Genomic DNA, 19,556 nt, shown 5'->3' with positions numbered 1-19,556 from the left:
CAAATTTAAATTCTGCCATTAATTCTGCAAAACGTGGTTATTAAGTAAACATGGATATTCACATATGAATCGGATTTTTACAGAAACATGTTCATGCTGATAGAGTCATGGCATTGTTGTCCGCGTTTTCTTCTTGTGGCATTCAGACCGAGTATTTAGACGAAGAATAAGAGTAGAAGATTCAGTTGAGGACTTACAAAATTATTACAAAATAAAATAAAACAGAGTGCACTCTGGACCAATTGTTCAGGAGAGCATTCTTCCAAAAGGCATGCAAGAATATTTATCTCCCTGTGGATTTGACAAATGGAAACCAAAACTTAAACGACAAGGAAAGGAAGTCACATATTCACAAACAGGCTTGTTAAGACAGGATCTAACTGGCTTCTTCAGGAGTTCTGATAACGTATGGCCGACTCAAGGACGCCTTAAAACATGACTGGGATAGTTTCGAAATAATAGAATCCTGATGGAAGTGCTTGAACTTTAGATAAAGTGATTGTAAATGCTTGCAATTGCCACCATGATTTTTCAAGTTAGGTGTTCAAAATTTTTTAACCATTTTTAGGGTTCCAAAATAAGGTTGTGGCGAGAGTCAGGGTTTGAAGCGAAAGTTTAGGCTCCTGTTCTTTTGATCAGCAATGAATTTATTTTTTCAATAGTACTGGAAAAATAGGAAAATTGGCTTTGAAAATCCTTAAAAAGGGCTTGAATTTGCCCATGAAAAAGCTGTCTGAACCCTCTAACTGCTAATCAATCACTCTATGGAGCAGTCAAAGTTCATTAGTAATATGCAATCATTATACTTTTAGAAAAAAAAGACACATGTATGTCCTCAGCATACTCTGCATGCCATACTTTGGATTTAAAAAGGTGACTAGTTGGTTTGAGCTTGAACAGTTTTGCATCATTCGTCTGGAATCAGCAGTTACTCTCATGCCTTAAAATTGGCATTTATACATATAAGCTGGAGGCCTTCCTGTGCCGGAACATAAGTATGATCCATGTGTAACAAAGAATTGTCGAAAAACATGACAAGCAACAGACAATTGAACTGGTTTGAAGTTTTATCCCTGCTATTGACTACGTGACTCCCTCGTTAACTGTACGGCGTACCCAGCCTGTTTTTGGGGGGTGCTGAAGAACCTCCGAATTCAACCCAAGCACCCCTAAAAAGTATAGCATTTTGGAAATTTTCTTTTCCATTATAAAGGACAGTATAGGATTATATATGATGAAATACGCTAGATAAGAGAATTAAAAAAGGAAATCAAAACAACAATGTGAACAATACAGCTTCAGAAATACCCCACTGCTTTGAAATGGTTCAGTCCATTTAATTCTTAGCACCGCACATGCGCCCCTCTTGACTTGGCTAGTGTCACTTGCGGCATAGTGGCAGGGTCTGTGGAGGCTTCAATGTATTATAGTCTAACTGTTGAGAAGCAAAGACGTGGCTTTATGATGTCACCATTCACTGATCCTTTTGGAATCTCCAAATGACGACTTTTAGAAACGCCAAGACATATTCTTGGAAAATCTTTTTTTTATATTGTGATCAACTTGAAACCAGGTAAGGCTTCATGATATTTTTCCAGCCATTTTCCAGCTAAGATGCCCATGCTACACTCATATGCAGGCATGTGATTTACAAGAAAGAAAGTTCAGGCGAAAATAAAAACCTTCTACTTCTGTGTGTGAATTTCCCAACATAAATGTATAAATATTTACAATATGTATTCAAATTAGAGCAGAAAATAAATGGAACCAGGGATCAATTTTTACGATTTTTCTATTATCATGTACAAGTAGTGATTGACTTCTGGGAAGAAAAGTTAGACATTTACAACTCTTTCATAATTGTATAATACACAGTTGCAAATGTTTTTGTGTCTTCCAACTTAGATTACTCAATGTTAGTAGCACTTGCAGTGAACCTAATATCGTCCCTGAGTGAGATTATTTAAGTTATACGACTAATGACAATAAGAAAATACTGCATTTCTACAATCAGAGAGAGTAGCCTGAACAATTTATGGATTCATACTGCATACCAACATGTGCTCCTGTCAGTCAGTCTCAACATACCTCCAGCAGTCCTGTCTTATCATCTTACCCCATGAGTTGGTCTCACTCTTTTGCAGTCTATCCTGCTAGTGTATCCAAGACTGACCAGTCCTTTACAGCAATCACAAAAGCTCCGACTGAAAACTGCAATTTTAATCAAAGACTTTTGTTTTTTTTGTGTTGCAACTGGGAACACGTGCAGGAATTAGCTTGGAATACTTTTCATCTACAGGAGCCTGTTACGAGCCTGACCATCAGTGCATTTCTTCGCTGTGTAGCAGGTGCTCAAGATCAGGTTTGAATTTGTGAGAGTGTTTGCAGACCTAAAAATTAGTTGTGGTCTCCTGGCGCGAATCTTGGTTTTGTCCCTTTGGAGCTGGCCCATTCTTTTCTGTGGACAACATGGCATCCTTAAGAAGTCTTATCTTGGCGTTGTTGATGACACTGCTCTGCTCCTTCCACACCCCATTGGCTCCTGTGGCCAAGGCACAAGATCTGCCGTTCCACTCCGAGCAAGGCTTGGTGGCCGATGATGATGATGATAATGATGACAACGACGCCGATGACGACGACGATGACGACGACGACGACAATGACGACAGTGATGATGACGACGGTGATGATGACGACAACGATGATGACGATGATGACGATGATGACGATGATGACGATGATGACGATGATGACGATGATGACGATGACGACGATGATGACGATGATGACGATGACAATGATGATGACGATGATGATGACGACGATGACGATGACGACGACGACGACGACGACGACGACGATGACGACGATGACGATGACGATGACGACGACGATGATGATAACGATGATGATAACGATGATGACGATGATGATGACGACGATGATGACGACGATGACGATGATGACCATGAAGGTTAGTTTAACCCTTTAAGATTCTGCCTGCGGGCTATCAAACTGCTGAATAACAAAGACGTGTCTTCACGATGTCAGCAGACACTAAAACACATTATGCCACGTATCATTGGAAAGCTTAAAATCTTGGGATTCAACATATGATTGAATGTATAAAGATATGATTTTTAAATATACTTATCACAGGAACATCACAATTATTCTGATACAAAGCCGGCATAGCTTACCAATAACATGCTCTAATGGTCAGCTGATGAAACGATTCTCGACATAGATGGTCTTGTTACATCCAGGAAATCCCAGTAATTTCAACCGTGTAAAATAACACGATAATGCCGACAGATTAAAAAAAATCTGCCTAAAAGCAATCCTGCATCGTTTGACCATCTTTGTTGTAATCCGCTTGTTTCACCAAATAATATCCTTTTAAAAGCAAAAAAATTGAGAAAAGTGAGATCATTTCCAATATGGCTGTTAGCCTCAGACATTTTGATTGGAACCCCTCTCGGCCAATTGCAAGTTGTTTTTAACGATCCTTAGCCTGTGACGACCTATAAGGGCCTGTATTGAAAAAAAAAACGACATGACAACTTTTGCTTGAAAAATCTTCAGCCAGTAATTTTGTTGACACATTGGTTAGCCAATGAATTTCCCAACATAGATATATTCATATTACAATGTGTATTTAAATAAATGTGCGTAATGGAACTCAATTTTTTCGATTTTTTTGATTATCAAATGTAAGTATGCACAATCACTGGTTGACTTCTGGGAAGAAAAGTCAGACATTTAAAACTCTTTCACAACGTCTAAAAATTGTCCACTGTAAAATACAAGGTTGCAAAGGTTTTAGAGTTATAAACTGGTTATCTCCAAATGGCCACTTTTGGAAACGCTTTGACATACATCAAGACAAATGTGTAAAATATAATGTTTAGTTTTTCAGATTGTGATCAAATTTGACCTTTGACCAGAAAAGGCTTCAAGGTATTTTCCCAGCTGTTTTCCAGCTAACATGCCCATGCTACACTCTTCTGTAGGCAGAAAAAAATAAGGCGAGAATAAAAACCTTCAATTTTTTGTGTATTCCTACTTAGAACACTAAATGTTAGTAGAACTTGCTGTGATTATTTCAGTTTTGGATAAACATTTCAGAATGGTACCTTTCAAAAGAGAGCAAAACCCTCCATATTCTCCAAACAGTTCAAGAACCGCATTCAATTTGCTTTGGGTACGTCTTGGAATAGGATTACAAGCTAATTTTACAGGAAAATTAAGGGGTTGAAAACAGAATCACCTGATTATCAGGTCTCGCTATCAGTCCTGGCAACTCCAACATAGCATTTTGATTAATATTGTGTTTATAACAGTGTAAATTCCCCCCTCAAAAAAACAAACAAAAAAACAACCACAATTTTGTTATCTCAATGAAGAAATTCTTCCTACATTTTAGTTTACAAATTAAGAAGAGACAAAAATTATACGATTTTGTTCAAATCCTTTACTTTTCTCTCTAGATTCACCACAAAACATTTGTTTATTAAAGGAGAAAAATCAATTTTAATACACTTATTGGAGTTTTGGCCAAGTTTAGAGTTCCAATTTCTTGCTAAATCAAAGTCAATATTGTATTTTACTTTAATCACCTGTCTGTGAAAATTACAGCACAATCTTGTAGGATGCACCTGTACATGCATGTTAAGGATTGACCGATATTGGTTTTTCATGGCTGATTGTTAGTACTGTACTGTATTAAGAGGAGGCTGATAACAGATAATTGAAACCGATATGTATTTGCTGTAATAGCCAAGAAATTGGCGAAAGAAATGTTTAATAATGCAAAGAGAAACAAAGAACATTTGTTATAAATTCAAATAAAACTTTAATAGCGCTCTTCAACCTTTACAGTAAATAAATCCAAATTTCAACACAAAATGACTAATCTTTGACTTTCACTTGACTAATAAGTGTGGTATTCCTCTGTTGTCTGTTGTCAAGGACAGCTGAGGGGCCCACGAGCCTGTTTTGAAAATAGCTCACCAATACTGGGTCATAATGGTTTTCTGGTAAAAATTTATTATTTTTAGGGGTTGAGTCTATTTAACCCTATTTTCCAAGGGTTTCTGTAAAAGCAGATCATATTTAGTTAATTGTGTATTTCTCTGTGTTCTATGTTACAAATAATCCTGATGAACTTGACTTACATTTCAACTCGTTTTTACAGTTTTGTATTTACTATTTTTCTATTTTGGAACCGAAAGACGTATGTGTGACGTCATTGGTAATTCCTGCGCATGTGCGAACTTTGAACCGGTGACGTATATGTGACGTCATTGATATTTCCTGCGCATGCGCAAACTTTTGAACAAAACCCGTTGGCTGCGCGGAAACGGTGTGAGACCCGTCTAGTCTACCCACTGCGCAGTGAATACATTTGTAAACCTACATTTGCCTCTCTTGCTGATCACTTCAGTTTTAACCTATTAAGAAAATATTATCCTTAACAGTTTCCAAGTCGTTATCTTTTGGGGTGTCAGGTACCTAGGGCTGGGGAGCCATACATTACATGGTTTTTTACTTGAGTAAATATGGATCGGAGATAGAATCGAACATGTGCAATTATTTAATGTATTACTTCATACAGGGCCAATTGTTCCACGCCCCAAGCCGACACAATGAGAAAATAATGATGAGTAAAGGTTTCAGTCTACTAGTTTACAGTCCAAGTTTCACACTATCAGACCCCATTGTGGCTGTAAATTGCAAAAGAAAATATCAATTAAATGAAAGCAGTGTCTGAAACTCATGACAAAGAGTTACAGGACACCAAGGCAGACAACTCCGAAAAGTTCCCTGCCCAGCTATAAAGTTGCCTTTTTCCCAACTTGAAACACATTGGACTACTAATCGCAAAAAAAACAACAACATAGTTGCAAAGATTGATAATCAGAATACATAACAGAACAACACTTTAAAATTAAGTTTATTATAAATCTACTTACAACATTCATTGCATGTATATGACATCGCTGTTTTCCATCTTCCATCAGTATGTACCTGTATTTACTAATCTTAATTTATGCAATGTTTGCGTTGCGCCTTCTGCTACAAGCCACGTGAACTCCTCTTTCTTCGATGCTTTTAATGTACGTTTACGTTTTGTAGCGTCATAAATTTTGTTAGCTTCTTTTGAATCTTTCTTCTGGGGCTTAGGTTTTGGCATGATTTCTGACCATTTTTATTGTGTTCTCTGTGCGTCTACTTTGGAAAATGATTGCAAATGCACAACCTCATAGTGCTCGGGATAGTCCGGAAGCACAAAGTTATTCGATGCAGGCTTCTGATTGGCTGCCGAGTATGCAAATTGCCAAACGAACTGAAATTTCCAAACCGAACGAAGATTTTGAAATCGGAATAAAGCAAACGTCTGATTTGAAAAAAAAAATCCCGAAATATATTTTTTTTCCTGAAAAAGTTGTCGGCCACCCGGGCGGGGACGTTTTGTAAGTTATACGCCCGACGTAAAAGATGCACGCCCTGGGCGTCCAGGCATATTTCAGACACTGATGAAAGTTCATTAAACAATCGATGTTCATTGTTGAGACACTTTATGTCGAAAAGCCACAGAACGAACTTTAACCCAAAACAAACTTTTTAAAAATATAAAAAAATATTTTTGCTTTTATGGCTCTTTGGCTCAAAGCGGTTCTGACCTCTGGTCTATTCAAAACCAAAGAGCATATGATAACGCAATAGGAATTCCACATACAGTGTATGTCATATTTAACTTTGAAATAGAGGACAACTCATTCAGGATAAAAAAATAGATAGTGTACCGGTACTACCCAAAAGAAGGGAGGTTGTTAGTCCTCTTTTGTCAATTGTCTTAGGTATTCCTATCCTCTCATCAAAGTCCCTCCTACACCACTTTACAGCTTGCCAATGTCGCTTCCTGTTTCTTACCCTGTGTTCTTTTTTTCCACTTAACTTTAGAGTTATGATCACATTGGGGGAATTGAACTGGCCCACCTGAAGCACGTCTGTCCGAAGTTCTTCATACAGTACACTAGACATGAACTTTGTGGACTGCAGAAGTATTTGTATGAGAGAGATTGAAAGCACGAAAAGACAATTTGACATCTGAGCCTGTTATCAATGGCAGTCATTGTTCTTTTTTTAGCTGTTTGATTCTGTTTCATTGGAAAGAGTGCTTTCTATTCAGGGAACATTCTTTCTCTCTCTTTTTTCCTGTTTTTCAAAAAACAATACCTTTTGTCTTGTTCATGTAAGTCTACAGAGAAAGAGAGACTAATTTGGTGTGCCAAATTTCTATAATGGAACAAGAGGGAGACTTAAGCTTAAAGCGAGGTGTAGGAGGGCCACTTTGCAAACTAATAGTTTTTTTTTAATATATTATTGCCAAAATAAAACAGATTGTATACCTAATATATGAATACCGAGTCACATAAATATTTTGATAATTTACTGACCGGCTCGACACAATATACCTAGTTTCTCTCTTTCTTCATGACCTCTCTCTTTCTCTGTAGAACATCTGTGCCACTGATGGAAAACAAGCTTTTTTATGCTGACATTACAGCACATTGTGAGATTTCAGGGTATTGTAAAACATTTTTGGGAAACTTATAATGATAACAGTAACTTATGGTGAATGCAGTGGCTTTGTGACTCCTAATTGTTTGTTGGGTAATATATTAATTTCAATAAATTGTGAACTACCTGTAATTCTATATACAAAGGGTTATATTTTCTAGTAATTGTTGTATTGAGAACTTGTCACCCAGGGAGAGAGTATTTGGGAAAAGAGAGAAATATCTAAGAGCTCTGTTAATTATTACAAGATATTAAATGGCTTTAGGCTTCATTTTCCACTTTTCTTTTCTTTAAATTTTGATTGTGAACACGTGTGGTGCAAAGACCCATCATTACTGTCCATGTGTCTTTAAACATACTTTCAATCAATAAATAAATCAACTGAACACAATTGTAACGAAAATTCACAATGTTTGGTAGAAATATTGCTTTGAGAGACCCAATTGTTGTTAAGAATTGTAAAACTATGAGCTGTGAGTGTATATATTTGTGCTATGCTATCTTAAATTACATATGCACACAGACCTCAATTAAAATCAAGGCCTTCACTAAGGAAATTAAAGGTAGGTTATGTATATTGCACAAAGTTCTTGCACCAGGTGCACCAAAAGTCACCAATAACAGATCAGACCAAGAAATGGCATTAAGATATCCACAATGCTGCATGTTTAATAGACTTACTTGTACAATACTTTTACTGTTGTCAGAAAGTGTCTGACAGACTCAAACGTGGGACAAAAGGGATGTGGTCAAACCCCACTAGGGGTACGTTAATTTAAACAGTAACAATACTTTACCGGTAGGAGAGGGGAGTAAGACCAGGATTGCAGAGGAGGAGATCTTGAGAGGGAGGCTTGCAAGGGAAACTAGTGCGGGGGTCTAAAGGTGAAGAAAAATCTTGAAGGGAAGGTTTGGGACTACCATAAAGGAAGATGGCTTGGGTGGATGATCATGGGACAAAAAAGAAACCAAAGGAGTAGATTGGTGTGGCAGGTCTAGGAGTAGACGAAACTGGACGAAAAAAGTCATGGGAAGTTTTGGTGAGTGAAGGTCTTCAGGGGTCAAAACGGTTCAGCAAAGTGAGGTGGGAGAACAGGATACTCATAGCAGAGGTAGGTGATTGTAAAATTAGAAACACCCAGGGAGAGAAATAGTGAAGGGGACTGGAAAGTTGGGTAAAGCTGCCATCTTTCGGAGGAAAATAGAGACTGCAGGCACCCAATCATGACAACAATTTGTACAGTATAAGCCAAGTGATGTAAAATTAAAATACTAATAGAAAAGACAATTAATATATATTTACATGTAAGTATGACCAAATGTATAGAAATTCAGAATGCAACACAATTTTCACAATAACCATAAATTTTAATGATATTCACAGATGAGGAACACGATGATGATGACGAAGATGATGACGAGGATGATGATAATGACGACAATGATAATGACGACAATGATGATGACGATGATGATGACGACGATAATGATAATGATAGTGACGATAATGATGATGACAATGATGATAATGATGACGACGATGATGAAGATGATGACGATGATGACAATGATAATGATAACGATGACAATGACAATGACAATGACGATAATAACGATGAAAATGACGGTGATCACGATGATCATGATGATGATAACGACGATGATGACAACGGTGATGATGATAACGATGATGACAATGACAAAAAGGACGATAATGATGATGATGATGATGAAGAAGGAAAATATCACAAGGGATCTGTGTGCACATACTGCGAATTATGTGAGGTAAGTGTTCCGCATGCAAAATCATTAATAATAGGGTTCACTAAATAAATACAGGGTTCCCCCAATGTCTTAGAAACTTGAAAAAGTCTAAAATTTAATTACCGCAAACTAATGCATTGAAAAGGTCTTAAATTTTGTCTTCAAATCCTGAATTTGACTCTCAAATGACTTAGTTTTTCTATGTCTTATCTGCGTGATAGAGCTAATAACTGTATAATAAGTAAACTAACAAAAGTATGGAACTTTGTGTCATAAAATTATCATTCATCTTTTCAGCATTTATTGATCTCTGTCAGGACCACAACTGAACCCAATTGTGTTACGTTTCTCACAAGTTTTGTTAAAGGAAAGAGGAAGGGCTGCGCCCAAGATACGGCGTTCGCTAGGCGCGGGAAGCAAGTCGCTCTCGTACTCGGTTTGTGATCCGAACACGGAAGTGGATCTTCCGTAGCGAGCGATGGCGGTGTCAATGATGGAAAAACAGGTCGATAGCCGGGGCAAGAGAGCAAAAACGTGGTCGGGGTCAGAAACTGGTCGTAAGCCGGGACGGGAGAGCAGATGTGGTCTGGATCAAAAACGGGTCGTAACCGGAGACAGACAGGAGCAAAAACGGGACAGGTGGGAGTCAGGGTTGAAAAAGGCTTGCCTTGTATACACTGAGGTTTGCAGATGGACTGAACGAAGGGGACAGATAGGAGTGGGTTTAAATAGTGACAGGGAGGCAATCACAGTCTGAGGCAGTTGGCGCGGGCACAGGTGATTCACATCGGTAATCATGACAGATCTCTGACCGATAAATGCAATGTGTCAGTCGTAATATCAAGATTTTTGCATTTTCAAAAATGTAGCATCACGTTGGAGCTTTACATTCGGTCAGTCTCTAACCTGCCGTCGTTGTCGGAGTGGTTGGCAGGGTGGGAGCCAGTCCGTCCTCTGTGCCAGTGTGGTCCAGCTACCCTTGCAAACAAAACCTCAGCCGCCAGGTATACATATACCTTCCCCGCTACTTTGGCGCAGTGCTTTAAAGTACTCGTCGTCGCGGCCATGTTGCGTCAGGCAGCACGGTTAGTCACGACCTGGCACCTACCTCCAGCAGTAGTGCTGTCATTAATTTCATTGCTTGTAGTCTTGAAAATGTTTTTTATTTGAGTGGAAAAATCCTGGGGAAACTATAATAGAAAAATCTATGTATACATTTTTTTTTTATTAATCACTACGTTTACATGTAGGGAATAGTCCAACAGAGATCAGAATTCCAATCTTTGGACCAACCCCAATCAATCGTACCCCTTGACAAACGCACATATACGAGGAGTTTACAAACGATCCGATTCGAGGCGCGAAGCCACCTCTTTATGCAAGTAGACTTTGTTTACGTGTTTAACTTTTGCCCGGAAAGAAAAGTACCATTATTGTTTTGTCTCGCTCCAAAATTGTGTTCTATTTCTGCATCTCTTGTGTTTACATGTTGAGCTTGTAGGTTTCTTGCTAGAAGCTTGGACTTACATTATATATGTTTGGTTACAAATATGGCATTGTTGCTGTGGTTGTAGAAAAGAAAACAGAAAAGTCTCTGAGAAAACAAAAAATACGAATGAGGCTTTATCAGCGGGTATGCCGTGTCAGGGGACCCACAAGGGGTGGTGTGAATGCACTTTGCAGAAAAATAGATTAGTGTAGTAAAGGAGGTCTTTATTCGGACAGCGTTCGGTACACAGGAAGTCAGGTAGCTAAGCAACAATTGTGGTCCAAAATGGAGACGAGAGGTTGGTGGTCCAGTAAACTCAATCAGCACGTCCAAGAGTTTTTCGGGCGGTATTTGTAATACGGAAAGTCAGGCAAGGGTTCAATACACAGGATTAACAAAAAGGCTGAGACGAGAGACAGAAACAAATTGTGACGATGGAGACTCCTGATAGGAGGGAAATGAGGACAAGTGACTGCGACTGTGAAGAGGAAAAGTGAACCAGGAAGTAAGTGACCAGATAAAGCAAGTTCAAGAGATTTAGAGGGGAGGAAGAGAGAAAGAGAGAAAGAGACAGAGAGAGAGAGAGAGAGAGAGAGAGAGAGAGAAAGAGAGAGAGAGAGAGAGAGAGAGAGAGAGAGAGAGAGAACAGGAACCAGAGTGCAGGAATGTGACAAGTCGGGGTTTCCTTGTATCATTTGTCTGTATACTACAAGTCCACAGTTCTTTGTGGCAAAAACAAAGGAAGAAATACATCCTGGATAAAGAAACTGTGTGTACAGTAATGTATCTGTTATCATTTGTTTAATCAGTAATGTGCAGAAGCGTATTGAACTTCTGGGATTCGGCAAAGAAAAAAATAAGCTGAAGAGAGCAGCTTAGTAGAGGACATGTATTACAAAGTTACAAAATAAATGAAACACAGTACACAACGAACCAACTGTTTAGGTCCTAGGGGTGGGCAATTAATTTTTATCAGGGGCCGCATGAGAAACCTGAATTGTGTCAGAGGGCCACACACTTTCTTTCATTGTAAAATGCTCAAATTAAATATTTTGAATAGCTGATGCTGATAATCAGAAGAATATAGCACTCTGTAAATATTTATATTAGGCTATGTGAAATTGTCGTGTATTGGTTAAATAAGAAAAACAATCATTGAACCAGTGCAATTTATTTTTAACTTGTTAATTTCCACAAACAATAACTTTTAATGTTCTACACCTCATGTCACCTCTTCAGTGAGAATAATCCAGTCTGTTCTGGGCTTGAACAAGAGCATTGAAATCCGGCGGAATGTCTGAAGTGGCTATGCGAAGGACAGCTGAGAGGTGGTCATCAGTCATGGAGGATCTATGTGTGGATTTATTAAACTTCATAACTGAGAATGTCTGTTCACAACGATAGGTAGATCCAAAGAGGACTAGGATTCTCTGAGCATGCTTCCTCAGGTGTGGAAAGTTCTCCTCTTTGAGGGAGGAGTAAAAATCCAGCAGTGAGACTGACTTGAAGTGATCTGCCAGAAGTGTGTCAGACTGCAGATCTATGAGTTCCATCTGAACTTCACTTGGCGCATCATCCACACTGCATTTGAAGGGAGAAGAGACCATGTGCATTTCACTCTCAAGAGTTTTGAAATCTTGAAATCGCCTTGAAAACTCTGCATGCAATGTTTCTAACATGGTTGAGTACTTTTGGAGGTGATCGCCTGATCTTTTGGCTTCCTTAAGTGTTGGCAAGAAGGTCAGAATGTTGTCCTTCACTTGGCTTGAGAGAAGCTGCAGTTTTCTCATAAAAGCCTTCACTGCACTGTACATCTCATGCACAAAAAGGCCCTTGCTCTGCAGTTTGACATTAAGTTCGTTCATTAGTGCAGTCACATCCACAGTGAATCCGAGGTCTGCCAACCAGTCTTCATCTGAAAGTTCTGAGACGTCATGACCTTTCTGAACACAGAACTCCTGAATCTGGTCTCTCAGGTCCCAGACACTTTTCAGAATTTTGCCAAGGCTGAGCCACCTAACAGTGCAGTAATAGCTTATGTCACCATGTTCAGCCTCATTTTCCTCCAACAAAGCAACAAACTGTCTGTGATTTAAAGCTCTCGCTCTGATGAAGTTAACTATTTTAGTGACAGAATCAACAACATGTTTCATTTTTAACACTGTCTTACACAACACTTCCTGATGTATGATACAATGCAAAAATGTCAATTTCTGATCAGGGTTCATTTCTGTCACTTTATCCTGCATTCTCTTTAAAAGTCCAATATTTTTCCCGACAAGATTTGGACAACCATCTGTTGTCACACCTGCAAGCTTGTCCCATTTCAGTCCTAACATGTCCATACATGCATTTACCTCTCTGAACAAGTCATTACCTGTGGTTGTCCCTTTTATTGACTGCATGGCTGCCAACTCCTCCGTGATTTGAAAGTCTGCGGTTATCCCACGTAAGAAGATGAGCAGCTGGGCGGTGTCACGTATATCGCAGCTCTCATCCAAAGCCAGAGAAAAAAAGTCAAAGTCGGCCGCTCTTTTCTTCAACTGAAGCTCTAAATTTCCCGCGATGTCCTCAATCCGCCTCGTTACAGTGCGTCGGGAGAGTGAAACGTTCTCAAACGCGCCCTTTTTTTCTGGGCATATCAGCTCAGCAGAGTCCAATAAACACTCCTTAATGAACTCTCCGTCGGAAAATGCCTTACTTTTTCTGGCGATTTTATGAGAAATTACATAACTTGTCCTGACGGCTGCATCTCTGGAAGTGTGAAGTTTAGTGAAAAAACCTTGTTGGGTTTGTAGTTTTGCTAGCAATGCATCAGACTTTCTTGCACGCTCTTCACCAGACAGGTTTCTGTATTCATCTTCATGCTTGGTCGTGTAGTGGCGACTCAAATTATATTCTTTAAACACAGCAACCTGTGTACCACAGACTAAGCACACTGCTTTACCTTTAATTTCTGTAAAGAAATATTTGGCAGTCCATGTCTTGTTGAAAACACGGCATTCGTTATCAACTTTTCTTTTCTTGGGGTGTGCCGACATCTTGAAGGGTACCCTGGCGAACAGTATCACCTTCACTCACTCAAGTGTATACGCGCGTGAAGGCGCTACGTCTATGACGTGTATATGTAGTCAAAATAAAATTTCAAAATAAAAGTTTATTTTTTTTTTTATGGTGTATAATTGGTCCTACGCGGGCCGGACAGGGACGTACAAAGGGCCGGATGTGGCCCGCGGGCCGTAATTTGCCCAGGTCTGATTCAGGATGAAAGTCTAAAAATCTCTCAGTATCAGAAGCTTTTGAAAAAATTGCCCCGTGTTAACAGGGCAACGCTGCGGGCCCTCATCAATCACTTATACTGGTGAGTTTACACACTTTCATAGTTTGTGAATGCCACTTGCTCACACTTTAGGAGAACGTCCTCCTTCAGAAGGGGCAAGGAGAAGCTCTTCATCAGAAATGCATCGACAAAACATCGACAGTATATGCTCATTTACATATGTGGATAAGTATTAGGTGTATTTACAACAACTAAGTTTATAATGTGATTATCAAAGTAATGATGTGCTGATTATAAAACAAAACGCATATAGCTGAAAAATAATGCAATGGTGACTACATACACAGTGACACATCTTAATAATCTAACAGTATACAGTGCACAAGTAATTCCAAAATTGAAGGACTAACCCAACAGTTTCAGTATGTAAACATACCTATTGATACATTTCATATTCATACTTCTGATGAAATGTCCACATCCTAATGTAATTTGCAGTATTTGCCCTGCAAATGTATCTGCTGAAGATCCTTCTATGATATGTGACACTTCTGTCACTTTATTTCCTTTCAGCACTGTGACAGCTGTGATAAATGTCCTTGTGAAGAAGGAGACCATTCGGAACACTGTGATGACTGCAAGGTGAGACTGGTGTCAAACCAGTATGTTCTGATCTTTGATAATGTATTATACTGAAACTCAGACAAGATGGTAGTTAGCATGTGTGCCTCAAACTTTAAAAGTCAAATCTTCGATTTTGGGCTCACCCATCTTGCTGTGTAGTTACAGAAAACGTGGAAACTGCAATAATGGTCTAGACCAGGGGTCTCCAACGTGGTGTCCGCTGGCACCAGGGTGCCCCACAATGGCAATTGAGGTGCCCGCATACCTGTTCTAAAAATAGTTTACCAGTGCTGGGTCATTGCGGTTCTCTGGTCAAATTATGTTTTCTTATTGATTGAACAATTAACCTGGTTACATGGTAAAAACAGGAAAAGTTGTTATTTTAGAAATTCAAATAAATAAATTCCAGTTCATGGGCTTCATGGACAAAAATAAACTTGATTCAAGTATTAAACGAATAGAATGAGAATCTAATCATGTATTAAACACATGTCTTTATCCATCATCTCCAAACAAACATGGCGGCGACTTCTTGGTAGGAATTCCACTGTCTGAAAGAAATACAAATTTTGTCGACCTATGGTTTTTCACAAAAAATATATTGGTATGATAGTTCATGTTTTTTTTGCCCTGTATTCAAATTAATGTTTCTTTTTTTTACTAATTGAACGTTTTTTTGTACCACCAGGAGGCACAAAATATGACACACTGTCCCTTTAAAGGTTGACATCAGAATATGAAGTCAACCCAAATGCTATTAAAAATGTTTAATTGGCCTCCATTATTCAAAATGTGTTATGTACTGTGATGTTTGTTTTTGTTAATAATGAATTTTAAGACATTGTGTCACGTCAAGACAACAACCAAATTACCCACTCAAATTAAATCTTTTTTGTATAGCATTTTTCACACAACAATTGAGTGCTGAAAGTACAGATATAGAAACATTTCATGTACTATATTTTCTTCATTCTTTTCGCAGATGTGCAGTTTCTGTCACATGTGTCCTGCATGTCAAACTCTTTGTCAACCTGGTGAGTCTATCACTACAAAATGGACAACATTTCTTAATAAAGCTTAATTAAATATTGGTTTGGTCACTCTGGCTAAATATTATCATCTTATAATGTAATAGCTTAATAGATGAAATTACCTGTTGCAATACAGTACAAGCAAGAATAGATGTGAGGGGCCTATTACTTGATCATTTGCATACCTTACAGTATATGTCTCATTCCGTGTTCTACTCTGTCATTTCGAATGCACTTAAAATACTAGATGTGAGAGGTTTCTGTTGTAGTTAGATTGTAATCCACAGTAAAAAAGGCCATATATATATATATATATATATATATATATATATATATATATATATATATATATATATATATATATATATATATATATATATATATATATATATATATATATATATATATATATATATATTTATATCTCATCTCATATCATCCTCAGTAGGGTCGCGGGGGGCTGGAGCCCATCCCAGCAATCATCGGGCAGTGGGCAGGGGACACCCTGAACTGGTTGCCAGCCAATCGCAGGGCACACAGGGACAGACAACTCTCTCGCTCATTCACACCTAGGGACAATTTGGACCGGCCAATCCACCTGAAATGCATGTCTTTGGAATGTGGGAGGAAACCTGAGTGCCCGGAGGAAACCCACGCAAGCACGGGGAGAACATACAAACTCCGCACAGTAAGTCCGGTAGCTGGATTTGAACCCACACAGGAGGTTCCCAAGACCTTAGAACTGTGCCGCACGAGCACTAACCACTGCGCCGCGGGTATCTATCTATCTATCTATGTATGTATATGTGTATATATATATATATATATATATATATATATATATATATATATTTTTTTTTTATATATATATATATATATATATATATATATATATATATATATATATCTATCTATATATATACATGTATATATAATTACATTATATATTATATAACAATATTATATATTATAATGCAGTCTATGAAAGATTAACCGATAATATGTATGATACAAACAATTATGTTTTCTTTAGGCGGTTTCCTTGACATAGTGACAGGATCAATCTACACGTGAGTTGTTGCACATTATTGAAACTTAACTGTGATTGGCCTAATTTTTAAATCAAATTCTAGCTTTTGTTAATCCTTTTTTCCCGCAGGACTGTTGCTGATGTCTTCGAAGAGGATGACGACACCAACTAATGGTTGCCTTCGTGTGGCCAATTGAATAACTCACCTTCCTCCCAGATTGCTTTTATTTGTTTTTTTGTCAAATGATTTTGGAAATCAGTAACTTAAAGGGACATTGTGTATTATTTAGCGCCTCATAGTATTGGGAAAAAAAAATCTTAATTATAAATTAAAAAGTTTGATTTGATTAATACACTGTCATGGTTTAGTCCCTGCAGTCCCTCATTTCCCCAAAATATGGCAGCTTTACCCCATTTTCCAATCCCCTTCACTTTTTCTCTCCCTGGATATTTTCAATTTGACAATCAACCACCATTGCTATAATACCTACCATTTCACTTTGCTTAACTGTTTTAATTCCTGAAGACTTTCACTCACCAAAACAACAAGCTTCGCCTCCCACGACCTACTCCTTCAATTCCCTACACGTTCCAGTTTCTCCACCCCAAGACCTGCTTCTTCAAGTCTCCTCTCTAAGGTATTCCCAAGTTTCATTTCAAAATTCTCTTCACCCCAAGATCCTCTCTTAAATCTCCCTCTCAAGTTTTCCCTCTTCATCCCAAGAACTGCCACTTCAACTGTCTTATTTAAGGTGTTTCCAAGTCCAAGATTCTCGCCACCCCACAATCCCCTCTTTAACTCAAACCCTTATCCTCTGCTATCCCAGTCCCATGCATCCTTCTTGCCAGTAAAGTATTTTTTTTTATGCTGTTTGAATAAACCACCTCGTAGTGGGGTTAGACTACATCCATTGTGTCCTGTGTTTTGGTATGTACGACACCTCATGACATACACATTTTAAACAATCATTTAAATTTATACGTGCATTTATTTCTAAATTATCGTAAGCCAAGAAATTTGTATTCATTCCACCAAACAAGCCCACCTAGAGAGAACTGATGTGATTATCCACCTTTTTCTGTTAAGGTTACCCCCAAAAACAAAAAAACTGGTAAAAGCCTGGGCAAAAAAAGAGAAAAAGAATGGTGCGGTTTGGTCACAAGTCTCCATAGTTTGTCTTCTTCCTTGTGATTGTAGCACTCGTTTTAGGTTGCACAACAATACAGAGACATCTAGTGGTCTAATATTATAACGTGTCCTTCAATAAAACTGTTAAACTATGTTTAAGATCTAAATATACTACATATTAAGAAACATCAAATTATATTTCTACCACTCGACTGCAGAAACAATGTGCAGAACAAAAAAGGTACATTTTTAGCAACTCATCCTTTATTTACTATTGGAGCATTACATTTTGTGTTGTACTGCGGCCTTTGGTGATGCTCCCTACATTTGAGTCTGACTCAACCCCAGGGAAGCAGATCTTCATATCCAGTTGAAGATCTACAGTTGAGATCGGATAGTTGGTTACAGTTAGAGAAACAGAAATGTGCTTCTGGCTGCAGATAAAACACTAAATAAATACATTGTATAATCCTAAGTATATTCCGGGGTTTCTGCACCTTTTTCATGGCCAAATTCAAGCACCTAATAAGCACCTTTAAGCCCAAATTTTCCAGTACCATTAAAAGAGATTTTTGTTCATATGAACTTTTTGGCCTTTTTTTTCTTCAAAATGAAACGCTTCTCCAATGGGTTTGAAACCTGTAGCTTTTTCCTCTCAGAGAAAGTTGATAGAAGAGGTCAACAAAGTCCCTATTTATTGTTATGTTGACATTTCTGAGTTGAAAAATCACTTATTGAGCCAATGTTTCCATGTTTTGGTTTGAGTTGGTATTTCTTGCGCGCGGCTGGACTTTCAATCCTGTAATGATGAAATCATTGAGACTAGCACATTGTTTAAAATCATCCGTCTTATGTTGTAGTGTCATGTCCAGCATGGTCGCCGTGGCGACTGGCTGGCCCCGCCCCCTGGGCACCGGCTGTAGCACATCGTCTAATTTGCGTGTGTGCTTCTTAAAGGCGGGTCTTGGGGATTGACGGTTGCTGGTTCATTGCGTTTTCTGTTCTGCATTTATCTGTTCTGTTTGACTTGAGGAAACCTGTGTTTGCCCGTTCTGAGTAAAAGCCTGTTTTGTGAGTATTCCTAGTCTGAGTTCCTGTTTGCCTGTAAGCCTGTTTTTTTTTGTTTTGTCCCTGAGTTGTTGGACAACTTTTATTTTGCTAAATAAAAGTAACTGGTCGTTACGCGATTTAGTTCATCCTTCCTGCCTCCTGCCTCCGATCTGGTCCGGTCCCGTGACAGAAAGAACCAGCCAAGATGTGAACTCAGCGAACGATCCCAACACAATTTGGGGAGAGCTGGAGGACGCTGTTTGGCAAGCGCCCAGTGAGGTCACCTAACCTGCCCGTTCGAACCACGGCCCCGCCCGTCGCGGCCATTGCTGTGCCTCGAATGGGGTCCCCGGGAAGATTTGACGCCGACCCGTCCAACTCTCCTGCCTGCCTGTTCGACTCTCCTGCCTGCTTGCCCGACACTCCTGCCTGCCAGTCCGACTCCCCTGCCTGCCAGTCCGACTCCCCTGCTTGCCAGTCCGACTCCCTTGCTTGCCAGTCCGACTCCCTCGCTTGCCAGTCCGACTCCCTCGCTTGCCAGTCCGACTCCCTCGCTTGCCAGTCCGACTCCC

General features: G+C 38.9%; 1 protein-coding gene across 1 annotated transcript; it reads left to right on the top strand.

The window, feature by feature from the left end:
- Positions 1–2,131: 2,131 nt before the first annotated feature.
- LOC148373217 (uncharacterized) lies at positions 2,132–17,629 on the top strand. The gene is made up of 6 exons (XM_088352806.1): positions 2,132–2,974; positions 8,972–9,372; positions 14,694–14,762; positions 15,727–15,778; positions 16,809–16,845; positions 16,935–17,629. The coding sequence occupies exons 1-6, from the start codon at positions 2,470–2,472 to the stop codon at positions 16,975–16,977; spliced, it is 1,107 nt and encodes a 368-aa protein (XP_088208932.1). The 5' UTR covers positions 2,132–2,469; the 3' UTR covers positions 16,978–17,629.
- The last annotated feature ends 1,927 nt before the right edge of the window (positions 17,630–19,556 follow it).

Source organism: Urocampus carinirostris, chromosome 1, assembly GCF_059441175.1.
Source record: "Urocampus carinirostris isolate Australia breed hairy pipefish chromosome 1, RoL_Ucar_1.0, whole genome shotgun sequence".
Taxonomy (NCBI): Eukaryota; Metazoa; Chordata; class Actinopteri; order Syngnathiformes; family Syngnathidae; genus Urocampus; species Urocampus carinirostris.
Note: the sequence above shows the minus strand (reverse complement) of the source record. Positions and strands in the feature narration are given on the sequence as shown.